The following is a 12704-nucleotide window of genomic DNA, read 5'->3' on the forward strand; positions in this document are numbered from 1 at the left end:
CACGCCTCGTAGCTTTCCAACTCGCCTCGCCTCTCTCTCCGCCGCCTCGCCTCATCTCGACGCCGACGCCCGACGGCAAATAGTGTCGAAGCGCTCCGCTCAACTGCAGTCCAATTCAAGGCAGTAATATCACCTCCACATCTCTTCCCTCCGTACGTTCTACCCAATCTAAATCTAATAGCCTAGTACGGGAGCTTTTTGCCCTAATTTTCTAATTCTTATTTTCATGGACTTTCATTGATGCAGGCTATGGAAAGATATTTTTCCAAGAAGAGAAGTCGATCACCTGACCCAGATAATGATGGGGGGACATCGAGGTCACCCATCAGATGTAAGCAAACTGCATCAAATGTCGCTGCAAGTAGTCTCCCAAAGCCTTCTATCCATAAAGAGATTAATTTAGATGAATTGCCCTACGATCCGGCTGATCGGAAGAGAATTTCGGAGTACACAAGAAATCCTAAGAAACAAGATGAGATTAGGCGACGATATTTAACAAGGGGACCTTACAGGCCGCCGTCTACTTTTGTTTATCCACACAGGGACATTGGAGATACACAACGAAGATTTAATCCAGAGTGGTTTAAAGATTATGGTCGTTGGCTTGAGTATAGTGATAAGGTGCATAAGGCCTTTTGTTTATGTTGTTATCTTTTCAGAGATAATAATGAGGGACAAGCTGGGAGTGATGCATTTGGAATTAATGGTTGGAACGGTTGGAACAAGAAAAGTAGGCTGGATACCCACGAGGGTAAAGGTAATGTTAACAGCTTTCATAATGTAGCAGTAAAACGGTGTGATGCTTTGATGAATCAAGATCAATCAATTCGGGTAGCTCTCGATAAGCAAACTGATCTTACAAAAAAGCAAAATCGAATTCGGCTTAATGCTTCAATTGATTCTGTTAGATACTTGTTGCATCAAGGCTTAGCTTTCCGAGGCCATGACGAAACAGAAGAGTCAAAAAATAAGGGAAACTTTCGAGAGTTGGTAAAAACTTTGGCAAATCAAAATGATGATATACGAAAAGTAGTTCTTGAGAATGCTCCACAAAATTGCAAGTGGGTATGTGGAGATATTCAGAAGGAAATTGCCAACTATTTTGCCAAGGTAACATCATCGTTAAATTATATTTCCTACTATTTTTTGTTGTCTTACAAGTTACACTAATCTCTAATGATGCCCTTATTGTTTTGCACAGATAACTTTGAATTCTATTATCGAAGAAATTGGAGGTGATGTGTTTAGTTTGTTGATTGACGAAGCTGCTGATGTGTCTGACAAAGAGCAAATGGCAGTTGTTTTGAGATATCTTAGCAAGCGTGGATTTATCATTGAACGATTAGTTGGAGTAGTACATGTGCAAGAAACATCGGCAATATGTCTTCAGGCCGCACTTCAAAAATTATTCACCGATCTTGGTTTAAGCATAAAACAAGTCAGAGGACAATGTTATGACGGGGCTAGCAATATGCGCGGCGAGTTCAATGGCTTGAAAGCAAAGATTTTGCAAGAGAATAAATCAGCCTATTATGTGCATTGTTTTGCTCACCAACTCCAGTTGGTTATTGTAGCTGTAGCAAAGAAGCATGAAGATATTTCAGATTTTTTCTACATGATCTCCATTTTATTTAATGTGGTTGGAGCTTCTTGCAAAAGAAAGGACATGATTAGAGAGAAACATCGAGAGGATGTAATAAAAGCCATAGGTAGTGGGCAGATTAGCACTGGCAGAGGGTTAAATCAAGATCAAACTCTTCAGAGAGCTGGTGACACTCGTTGGGGCTCACACTACAGAACTCTCTCAAGTCTAGTGAAGTTGTTCCCTGCAGTCATGTCTGTTCTGAAATATGTGGAGAAAGAAGGTAAAAATGAAAAGAAAAGTCAGGCGCGTGGTCTTGTAGCATATTTTGAGACCTTTGATTTTGTGTTTTATTTGCACATGATGCTGCATATATTAGGAAATGCAAATACTTTGTCACATTCTTTACAAAAGAAGGATCAAGACATCCTAAATGCCATGTCATGTGTCAAGTCCACAAGGAATGAGCTACAAGAACTAAGGGAGAATGGATGGGACTCACTGATACAGAAGACATATTCATTTTGTGAAGAACATCACATTGAGAAGGCGGACATGCAGGAGCAATATATCAATCGACACAAACCAAGACAAAAAACTAATAAGACAAACCTCCAGCATTACCGAGTAGAGTGTCTTAATTATGTTATTGACTGGCAACTTCAAGAGTTTGATGACCGTTTCAATGAGGTAAATTCTGCATTACTTGGTCACATGGCTTCTTTCAACCCAAACGATGGATTTGTTGCTTTTAACTTGGATAGCTTAGTGAAGCTAGCTGAGTTTTATCCAGATGATTTTGATTCAAAAAAAATGGATGATCTTGGTCCTGAACTGCGCACTTACATTGATAATGTGCGAGCGGATGAAAGGTTTGCTAATTTGGACGGGATTGCTGATCTTGCGAAGTTAATGGTGCAGACAAATAAACATGTTACTTTTCCCTTGGTCTATCATCTTCTAAAGTTAGTATTGATATTACCAGTTGCAACAGCATCCGTGGAGAGATGCTTTTCAGCTATGAATGTTGTCAAGAAAAAGTTGCGCAACAAAATTGGTGATCAGTTCATGAGTGATTGTCTAATTTGCTATGTGGAGAAAGAGATGTTTTCTCCCATTAGTAATGATGCTGCGTTTGATCTTTTTAAGGCGATAAAAGATCGAAAAGGGAAGCTCTAAATGTGAGTGACTTTACATGATTCTTTCACATGATATCACTTTTATTTTAAACTTGCCAAACTAACTTGTTATTTTCTTCACTGTTTTCAGAAAGATGAGAAGTTGGCTCTAAAGTATGAAGTTTATTTTGGTACTACTTTTATCTATAATATGTAAGCAAATGATTTTATAATTTCATCCGGTCGGTATGTTATGCACTCTTATTTTTTTGAAGTGACAAATATGTGTGATAAGTGATATCATATTCATTGTGCTTTCTTTGACTGATATAATCTCGTTGCAATTTGTCACAGAATAGGACTAAGTTCATTAAAAAAAATCACAACTAGTTAGTGAATGAACCCATTGGCGAAAATTTCTGGCTCCGCCCCTGGTATGAAGTGTTGCGGTCACCATATCGTAGGCAAGTCAACCTACCTCCTTGTGCCCACTAAATTTCATCCTACTCAAGGAGGTTCTCTATATAAATCGTCTACTCCTTTTGTTTCATAGGCATCAGTTGAAAACGACATTCTCATCAAAGCCTCGAGGTCCTTTTATGCCTTTCTTGGAGGCCCTTTAGCACTCTTTTATCCTATGCATGGAGGTACTTATGAACTGGGTCTAACTTATCCTTCGCCGCCGGGAAAGAGGCCACGCTGCAACCTTTTGCCAGGCGCCTTGACTATGCCTTCCACTGTTTCTTTAGGTAGCCACCTGCCCTCCAATTTTATATTGTAAATAGGGCTGCTATCAGCAACACCTACTAGATGATCAGTATCCATGCAAATCATTTGGTGGTCTGACTTTCCCATCTTCCTTTTACATAGCCCAACCAACAGATGCATTGGTACCCATCGTACGTTTGAAACAGTTTGGTACAATCTCTCATTGTGTCCTCAAAACAAAGTAAACGTGTCCCCTTCATATCCAATATCCTCAAGCAGGCAATCAGATGAAGTGTCCTGAAATGCTTGAAGACGTGAGTGATAGTGAGGAGGTCGTCCTTCCTTCTCCGACGACAACAAGACTTGTTAAAGTCCCCAATGACTAGCCATGACAAACTGGACTGAGCATGGAGATCACGTAGAATATGGTATGTGCGGTCTTTATTATCCTATAGGTTGGTTCCCCATACTTTCCAGTCAACCTCCACCTATCCCCTTCAGGACCCTCAACCGGAATACCAATGAAATCCAGGTTGCTAGTCCGGGAGTAGATCCCCACCTCCTTCCGCACAAGCAACAATCCACCCTTTCTTCCATCTAAGCTTGCAGCAACGATCATCCGATCCATACATAACTTTGCCATAAATTCTTGTGCCTTGGTGTCATCCATATGTAGATGTGTTTCAAATACAAAAAAAAACGCGTCGAGATTATGTTGCCTCTGGATGTCTACAAGCGAACAAACTGTCGTGGCCCCGAGGATATCCCAACAGTTCTAACTAATGAGCTTCATTTTTACTCGTGGTCCAACACAATACTCAGGCTTTGCCGAGGACAGGAATGAATATCTGCTTCTGATAAACCCTAACCTAGCCGAGAGGAGGAAGCTTCACGTAGCAGAGACAAAATTATAGTCAAGAATGAAACTGCACATCGTGTGGCCCTCATCCAACAGAACCGCAAGCACCAGCGCACCGCCGGTGAGGCGAATGGCTACAACCCAACAACTCAAATTGCCTTTTCTTATCACTGATCTCCCTTCATTTTCCTGAAGCTAGCAAGCAAGGATGCCCTAAAAATTGCACGTGATTTCTTAAAGAGCAACATGACCAATAGGAAGAGAAATCATGGATGCCTCCTAAACCCATGCCTGCTCAACAATCGCGCCGTGTTGCACTGCCGTTGGAGACGCCCTAGATCGCCTTTTTCAACGCCTAAAAAAGTTGCATCATCCAAAAAAGGAATGCTTCGCAACGCGCTGGTCGGCTGAACTTTTTAAAAGACCAGTCGGATCGTGAGCCGTCAGATCAGCGCCGTCGAGCGCCGTCCTGCACCATTGCACCTCAGGTGATGTTGCAGTTTTTTTGGCAACAAAGTTCATGTTGCAGAAAACCCCCTCGCCACATGCATTGAAACATTGCTTATGTTTCATAAACATCATCTATGTTGCAATCTATCAAATCCTAATTGAGAGAGTCAGAGGAGAGAGCGCCATGGGAGCTCAACCCGGAGCTCGTGTGTGGACAGAGAGAGGAGGAAAGGAAAACGTTGCAATCCACCAAATCCTAATTGAGAGATAGTCAAAGTAGAGAGCGCCAAGGAGAGAGAGCCATGGAGCTTAGCTGGGAGCTCGCGTGAGGAGGGGGAATGAGAAAGGGACTGGCGGCAGTGTCCTCCGGCGACCGCTGGCGAAGTGGAAGCCGTGCGCGACGAGGTGCATACGCGTCTCCCCGTGAGGCTGAGTGGTGGGAGTCGGGGGAGAGAAAGAGAGTGAAGGACGTGCACGATCAATCGCATCCGACGGCCATGCACCCGGTGGACGCAGTGACAAATCGGTCGGACGATTTGAAGCATTTTCGGACGGCCACGCGCCCGGTGGGCACAGCCGTCTGATAACTGAAGAACTGAACCTTCTGTCAAATATCTTCAGATAACAGGCCTGACACGAACCCCTCGATTGCATAACGGGAGGAACCTGAGACTGTCACGGTACCGTGCCGCCGAGAATACAGCGACCGGCCAGCGCGCGAGCTAGACGTGTACGCGCCGGGATGGGGATACCTGTAGCCGATGCCGTCGTGCTCCGGGACGCCGACGCCTTGCCGCGGCGAGGATGTCGGCGTGTGTGGCCAAGAAAGGCAGCCCCAAAGTTCAGCCACCATTGCCGAACAGCGACGAGGTCGACAATTACGGGCCGGCTCCTCGCCGCACCGCCGTCCGTCCGTGGCCGACAGGTGACACATACAGGTACAGGTGCAGCCTCCCCGGCATGCGATCCAGACCCAAGGCTCGCCATGATCAGATCACTCAACTACATCTCGTCAGGAACGCCATGGTCCATGACCATGACGTTCCCAGATCCACAGCAGGGGAAATTCAGCAAAAAACCAAACTACCAGCACAACTTAACAAAACAGTAGATCGACAATGTGATACCAACATGTCATCTTTAAACTAGCATCCATTATGCCATGCATCCATGATGAATATTTAGTCAAATGAGTACTAGACACAGATCCCAGGATTATTTGCCGCGACACGACAGCGGCTTACAGGTAATACCAGTTTCGAACCATTCTTTTGTTTTCAAACCATGACCAGTTTTCTGGAACTTTTTTTCAAGGAATTTTGGAATTTTTTTATCAAGCTTTAGGTGAATGCAAAACCCTTTGGCCAAAAAGTTGCGGTATTATGAATCAATAAAATGATCTTGCGGTCGATTGAACGGACATCCGACGAGGCTTGCTGCTGTCTTAGGTCTTCAGGGCGGTGCTTTTGCAGATCGGACACAGGTTCTTCACCACTAGCCATTGCCTGATGCAGCTGGCATGGAAGTCATGCCCGCAGTGAAGCGTCCCGAGATCGTCACCGTCCACATACTCTTCCTGAATAAATGAACAGGGGAAAAGAAGGTAAGGAACTTCTTGTCATAATTTAGATTGGAAGGTAAGTAACCTCAGTAGTCTTTTTGTCTATCATTTCAAGAGTGAAGACAAACATGGCATGATGCTGAATGAAAAGGGATTCTTAGCTAGTCTGACATGGCATGGCTTTTGCAATATAAAATAGTACTCCCTCCGTTTGTTTCTATAAGACGTTCAGACAACTTGCTTTCTGCTGTTTTTGAACAGTGTCTGAAAGTCTAAAACGTCTTATAAAAACAAACAGAGGTAGTACTTCCATGGTTTTCGAGTCGCGACTCATGCGAGTCGCTCTGGGGCAGCGACTCGGAAGAAGTCGAGCCTGCGTTGTGACTAGTCGCGACTCAGGGTCGCGAGTCGACACTAAGCTAAGTCGACCATATTTTTGCGACTCATAGACTAGTCGTAGACTAGTCGCGACTAGTCGAGCGACTCAAAATCCATGTACTTCCAAACCAATGATTATGCAAAACCAAAATCCATACTTCCAAATCTTGGAAGTATGATTCGTATCCATGATTAGGCAAAAACCAAAATTCATAACCACCATGTAAACTCATGAGCATAATTGACAAAAAATGTCTCACAGTTCTGAAAATCAGGCAAAAGTTTGTGGTACACTTCACATTGAGTATATTGTGTCCATAACTCCAGAATATTAGTTTGGATACTAAGTTGATGGATGGATGTAAGCAGCAATCAACCCTAAGGATTTTACCAAAAAAGAATTCATTTTTGAAGGACAGATATGAAAAAACTGGACAAGTATAGGACAACGCATCAAACTAAGTCCAGGACAGTTTAATGATATGTGACCTACTTGGATTCAAAACTGAATGTACATACTTATATAAGAACTGAAGCAGTTTGATGTTTTCCAAGTTCAAACATAAAGAGAGTACAAAAGCTTTGAAACATAAAGAGTGCAGAATACTGGTACCTGACAAATACAACATGGCTCATATTCCACAGATGATAATCTCCATGACGAGAATTTCCTTTGCTTCAGGAGCTTCATCACATCATTCTCGGTGAGCCCAGTGTTAACATTTCCTATTCTTTCCTCCAGTGCTAATAGTTCCTGAAAGATGAGTAGAGTACAAATATCTTGAGTACATTTTAGCATGGACGAAGATAAAAGGTAATGCCTCTACAAATAATACTGACCTCATAAGACATATTGTCTATGTCAAGACGCATATCCCTGTGTCTATCATGAATCTCGACGCCACCATAGAAAATAGACTGCTTCAAGAACAGATAGAAATGGAAACAAAGTAAATCCCCACAAATATCAGCAAATATAAACACTAAAAGGCATCAAATACTAGACTTTTATATGATCCGAGTAATGTTCACTCTGCAACTTGTACATTCATGTAATATGAAACGAAAGACACTCGGAAACTTATTATGTTATGATAAGATCTCCTATTCTAGCATGTGATGTGCTGACTCTATTTAAAAATCATCAGAACTAGACTAGTGCTACTTGATGTATAGTAGTTCTGGAGGAACGTTCTGACTGCTGACTGGCCTCCCATTTTAAGGATGGTAGGTTCATCCGTTTGCTTTTATCCTGCTTAAGTACAGATTCACAATGCATATGGTTTTGCACTACTAATTACATCCAAAATATAGCAACATAAAAACCATCTATACTAAATGTTCTGTCAAACAACTAGTGCGTTACAAGTTAACTAGGCATGGTCGGGCAATGCAAGTAAAGTCAGTAAGTAATCAGACAAAAAACATGAGACTCAAATATCGATCTACTACTATCAAGTAGATTTTGCCATCTTGGTTTTCTTTACAGAACAATACAAAATTTGCATGAAGCTCACACGACAAATGCTATTACTGACCTCAAATCTGACATTCTCCCCTCTCTGAATCATTTCTAGTGCATTCCGTATCTGGTGATAAGTAAAAAGGTCAACATCATAGTGTCATAAGATTGCTCATAATTTTAGAAGTAAAGCTTTGTAGCAACTAAATATGATCCAGGAACTGCTGACTAGTTTTCCCCAGTATAACTAGTAACTAGACACTGAATACAGAGAGTTTGGACAGATAGAGCGATCAGTTTTCATGGTAATACAGTGGTATATCATAATATAGGCACATCAAAGGGGGAGAAAAAGGATGAACCGGTATATCAAACAAGAAAAAAATCAGGATTTTTTTATAAGAGGCAAAGTCAATCAACTCACCTCCATTAATCTTCTTCCCTCCCTAGTATTCCTCATTGGTAATGGAACACCCCAAACACCATCACCCTGACGTTCCAATAGAAACCCTGACCTTAAGCGCGGGTGCTGCGGACCACGAAGTGCTCCAGATAGACGACCTATTTCCTATTATGAAAAATAAATTTTCATCAAGCTAACAGAAAAGAGGAATTAAGGTGGAAAACTAAACATATGAAGACATGACAGACGAAAGTTACCTCTGATAAATTTCTAGGATGCCGTCGATGTAGGTTCTGATGAGTGAGAGATGTTGAGCCTGCTGGTCGACTAATCGTTGAACTGGCATTAGCTCTTGATACAGAAGACACATTTCCAGGGATGGTAGCACCAGGATTGTCAGAATTCCAATTAGACAATTCTGGCACCAAATGTCTCATGTCTAGTGCAGCATGAGGGGCTGCACTAGGGAAGCCGGGAGCTACAAGATTCCTCCCAGTAACTTCCTCTCTACCAAGAATTATGTTGTCCAAGCTGCCTGCTCTCGACGATGAAGCTCCATGGCCAGCAAAACGGTGTGCGGTTTGTGGAATACCAGGGACTACGTTTCCAGGATGCTGGTACTGCAAGTTGATTCCACTGACCACAGGCATAGCCGCCTCTAGTTCATCAAATGCGCTCTGAAAGGCAGGCGGCTGGTGATAATATGAAGCGGGATGCCTGATAGAACCTGAAGGGGGCCATACACCATAGGGGCTAGCCTGCTGAGCGGTGGTAGTCCTTGCCCGAAAACTTCTCTGTGAATTTCCTGAACTGTTATTGCCTCCGCTAGGATGATTGTAGCTAACAGATGACATTATTGTAGTAGCTCCATAGTTCGGAAGTTGTTCCTCAATGGAACTTGGAGCTAACAAGAAGTTATGGGAGGACACATTTGGGCCAGGAGCTGGGTTGAAACTTGAAGAAGGAACACTATGGAAGGCATTATCATTTCTGTGGGAAAAGCCTGTGCTAGCACCTGCTGAAAATTGCCCGTGCACTCCTTCAATGTTTTTCCTCTTGCACGCTAAACGCCGGCCGTCCAGGGAACTACTGCCTGGTCTTTGATCAATGTCCTCTGGCATCAGGGAAAAGTTCCCCAAAGGATGTTCGAAAGCATTCAAAGAAGGGAACGGCTCTGGCTGCTCGTCGTCTAAACCGAAAGTTCGGTAAGGATGCAATCTTAGCTCAGTGGCCTGGGCGGTGGCATCAGTACGGGAGCACCCAGCATGTTGCTGTGAGGCTTGAGAGGCGTTGTTCGCATTGGAACTCTGACCGAAGAGATCATGGCCACTGGTGTTAAGGTTGATGTCCACATTATCCAAAGAAAGGTTGTGCTCAGCACCCAGACGCCTCTCACCGATCCTCAAACCACCACCAATGTTCAGATGCTCAGCCTTGATCGCGTTGGAGCTCCCATAGTTCAGCGCACTGCCACTCGAGCTAGCTTCACCGGACCCCCAGAATCCTAAGAACTGGCCATCCTGATGCGCCTCGCTTCCATACGGAATGGCGCCGTCGCCGCGGTTCATCTCGTAACCTGGGAGGTTCTGCGACTCTGCCGCTCCAAGCATGCTGTTCCAGTACGCCTGCTGGTCCATGACGGGGTTGCCTGAACCAGACCCATGGTCAAACCCGAAGACGTCGGATAGCTGTTCGACGGAATTCCTCTGCCCTTGCATTATCAAAAGGGTAAAGGGGTGTCCTTCTACAGATTGTTCTGCGGCAATAGCATGTCAGATGCTGCTCGCCTCTTTCCCAGCGATTCAAGTGAGACTCTGCATACAAATGTTAAAAACAGATTAGAAACTTTGGAACAGAAAATTCTTCTGAAATCTGAACATTCCAATCCAAGATGAAGAAAAAAAGAGCAAGTAGCAGACTCAAATGGTGGAATGCGGAATGCTAATACTCCATTAAGGTTTGCCACAACATCAAGAAGAGATGAGAACTAATCTCACTTTGTTCTACCCAAAACACCACGAATCCAGTCCTCTTTGGGGCCAAATCTATGACAGATAGCTATCTATCTACACACATTGAGAAAAAAGATGTCCCTTTTCCGTCTCTCGTGTACCCTTTTGCGACCCCTTTGACATCTGGAAGTAAATACGGCCATTCCGGACCGAGATAGATATCCAGCGATCGATCCGTGACGGCATTAACTCTGCGCCTCAGCAATCTTGGCGTGAGCCGCATTTGGTGAGGCGTGGTGCGTGGACACAGTACACACACCAAACTTGATGGCAAGTTTGGCCCCTGCTCTGCTGCTGTAAGCAAAGCAAAGGTGGTGCCACCGCATTATTTTCGGGCTGCAAGCAAAGGTGGTGATGCATGCATTTTCTTTCTAATTAATAATGATGATTAAATATAAATAAAGGGAGAAAAACACGGCGATTCCACCACATTGCTTGCATGCGGATGGACGGACGGACGGGCTGCATGCAAACGACGGGATGGGGCCCACGGGTTGAGCCTGTGAACGAGGCTTAAAAAATGGCCTCTTTTCTCGCGCATTTATTTCCCTTCGCTTTCGGTTTTTGCCAAAGGATGCGGTAAAACCAGCGAAAAGTAAAGGAAAGGTAGCTATCCGTCCATGGATTCGAGGAACAGATCGGTTCTCTCGTCGTGGAATCGAGAGATGAGCGAGCAACGGGGCGAGGGATACGACCGGCGGAGAACGGCGAAGACATCTCCGTCGCACGCACCCAGAAACAGGAGGAGAAATCCCAAAAACACAAGGGGAAATCATCAGGATGTACTATCTGACGGCCGAAGAACTCTGTTCTGTTCTGGAAAGAGAATAGCATGAGCTTTTTGCTGCAACATAAGGCATAATCGACGGAGGAAAAGAGAGACGATGGTTTGAAAGAACCAAGAACTTGAACGGAAGCGGAATGAACGAGCAGATTAAAAAAAACAAGAAACGAATACTAATAATAAACATGGAGATGGAGATGGAGAAGGAGATGGAACAAACCGTAGCAGGAAGCGGTCCCGAGATATTCAAGAGCTCGCCGGAGCCACAATCCAAGCACTTGTTCGCATCCACCTTGTTTCTCCTGCCGATCCTCTCAAGCCAAGACACAGATGGAGAGGGAGAATCAGCCCAAGAAACGGAGGAAGAACCAATCAATCGGTGGAGGGGGAGAGATGGCAGCTAGGTGGGGGGACAGAATTCGGAGAGATCGATGCGGGTGGAGAGGAGGAGGGAGGGAGGGAATGGTGGAGGAAAATCTGCCAAAGACCAGGGGAGAAAGACGGGGGGCGGAGGAGGGAGAGGTTGGAGCGTGGTGATGAGACGAGAGGAGAGGAGAGGATGGATGTCTGTAATGTAATGGGGGCAAGAGAGAGAGAGGTTTGGCCGAATTCCGATTTATTTATTTCTCTGTCTCACGCCGCATACTCTCTCTTTCTCTTGTTGGTCTTTGGGAGGAGGATGGGTATCTCGATTCTCCCCCACCAAAACCTCTTTTTATAAATGTAAATAAATAAATAAATGCCTGGAATTAGTTTTTTAGAGATAAATAAATAAATGCCTGGAATTATTTTTTAGAAACAAACAAGTAAATGCCTGGAATTATTTTTTAGATATAAACAAGTAAATGCCTGGAATTAGTAGTAGTTGTTACTGTGACGGAGCAAGCACGCCTCCTCCAAAAACGGCCAAAGATTAGCGTGGCTGTCTCGCTTTGCATTTTCGGCCGCTTTTGGGCCTTTGGATGGCGCAGCCCCCCCTTTCTTTGCATGCTCCTCCATCTCTTTCCACCCTTTCTTTGCCTTGGATATCTCTGCTTTACCCGCAAAAACAAAAGATATCTCCACTTCTACATTTTCTTACATAAATGAGAAATCTTGGGCATTTAATGCTTCTGGGTTGTAATCCAATACTCCCTCCATTCTAAAATATAGTGAGCCCGCGCTTTTCGAGGTCCAACTTTAACCATAAATTTAATCAACGAGACCAACTGCGCCGGGAGAAAAAAATATATAATTGAAAACATCTTTGAAATACGAATTCACTGATATAATTCTTGCTCCCGCCGTAATCGGTCTTAATAATTAAATTTACGATCAAAATTGAAGCATGGAGATAGAGGAAGCACTACATTGTGGAATGAAGGGAGTACTAGTCATTACATGTTAG

The 12704-nt window shown here is 43.9% G+C and overlaps 2 protein-coding genes across 3 annotated transcripts; one reads left to right on the forward strand and one right to left on the reverse strand.

Moving 5' to 3' along the window:
* Positions 1 to 249: 249 nt before the first annotated feature.
* Positions 250 to 2761, forward strand: LOC119358273 (zinc finger MYM-type protein 1-like). The gene is made up of 4 exons (XM_037624908.1): positions 250 to 794; positions 909 to 1032; positions 1202 to 1466; positions 1641 to 2761. Exons 1-4 carry the CDS (start codon positions 250 to 252, stop codon positions 2759 to 2761), a joined length of 2055 nt encoding a protein of 684 aa, XP_037480805.1.
* A 3077-nt stretch (positions 2762 to 5838) lies between these two features.
* On the reverse strand, positions 5839 to 11912 carry LOC119356846 (probable E3 ubiquitin-protein ligase HIP1). Of its 2 annotated transcripts, XM_037623835.1 has the most exons (7): positions 11538 to 11912; positions 8779 to 10335; positions 8543 to 8686; positions 8195 to 8245; positions 7497 to 7577; positions 7270 to 7410; positions 5839 to 6293 (listed from the first exon to the last, which is right to left on the reverse strand). In XM_037623835.1, the coding sequence occupies exons 2-7, from the start codon at positions 10237 to 10239 to the stop codon at positions 6162 to 6164; spliced, it is 2010 nt and encodes a 669-aa protein (XP_037479732.1). In that variant the 5' UTR covers positions 10240 to 10335; positions 11538 to 11912; the 3' UTR covers positions 5839 to 6161. The 2 variants fall into 2 exon arrangements, with proteins under 2 accessions (XP_037479732.1, XP_037479733.1); XM_037623836.1 differs by lacking the exon at positions 11538 to 11912 and having other exon boundaries at positions 6162 to 6293; positions 7497 to 7574; positions 8779 to 10239.
* Between the last annotated feature and the right edge of the window lie 792 nt (positions 11913 to 12704).

Source organism: Triticum dicoccoides, chromosome 2A (assembly GCF_002162155.2).
Source record: "Triticum dicoccoides isolate Atlit2015 ecotype Zavitan chromosome 2A, WEW_v2.0, whole genome shotgun sequence".
Classification (NCBI taxonomy): Eukaryota; Viridiplantae; Streptophyta; class Magnoliopsida; order Poales; family Poaceae; genus Triticum; species Triticum dicoccoides.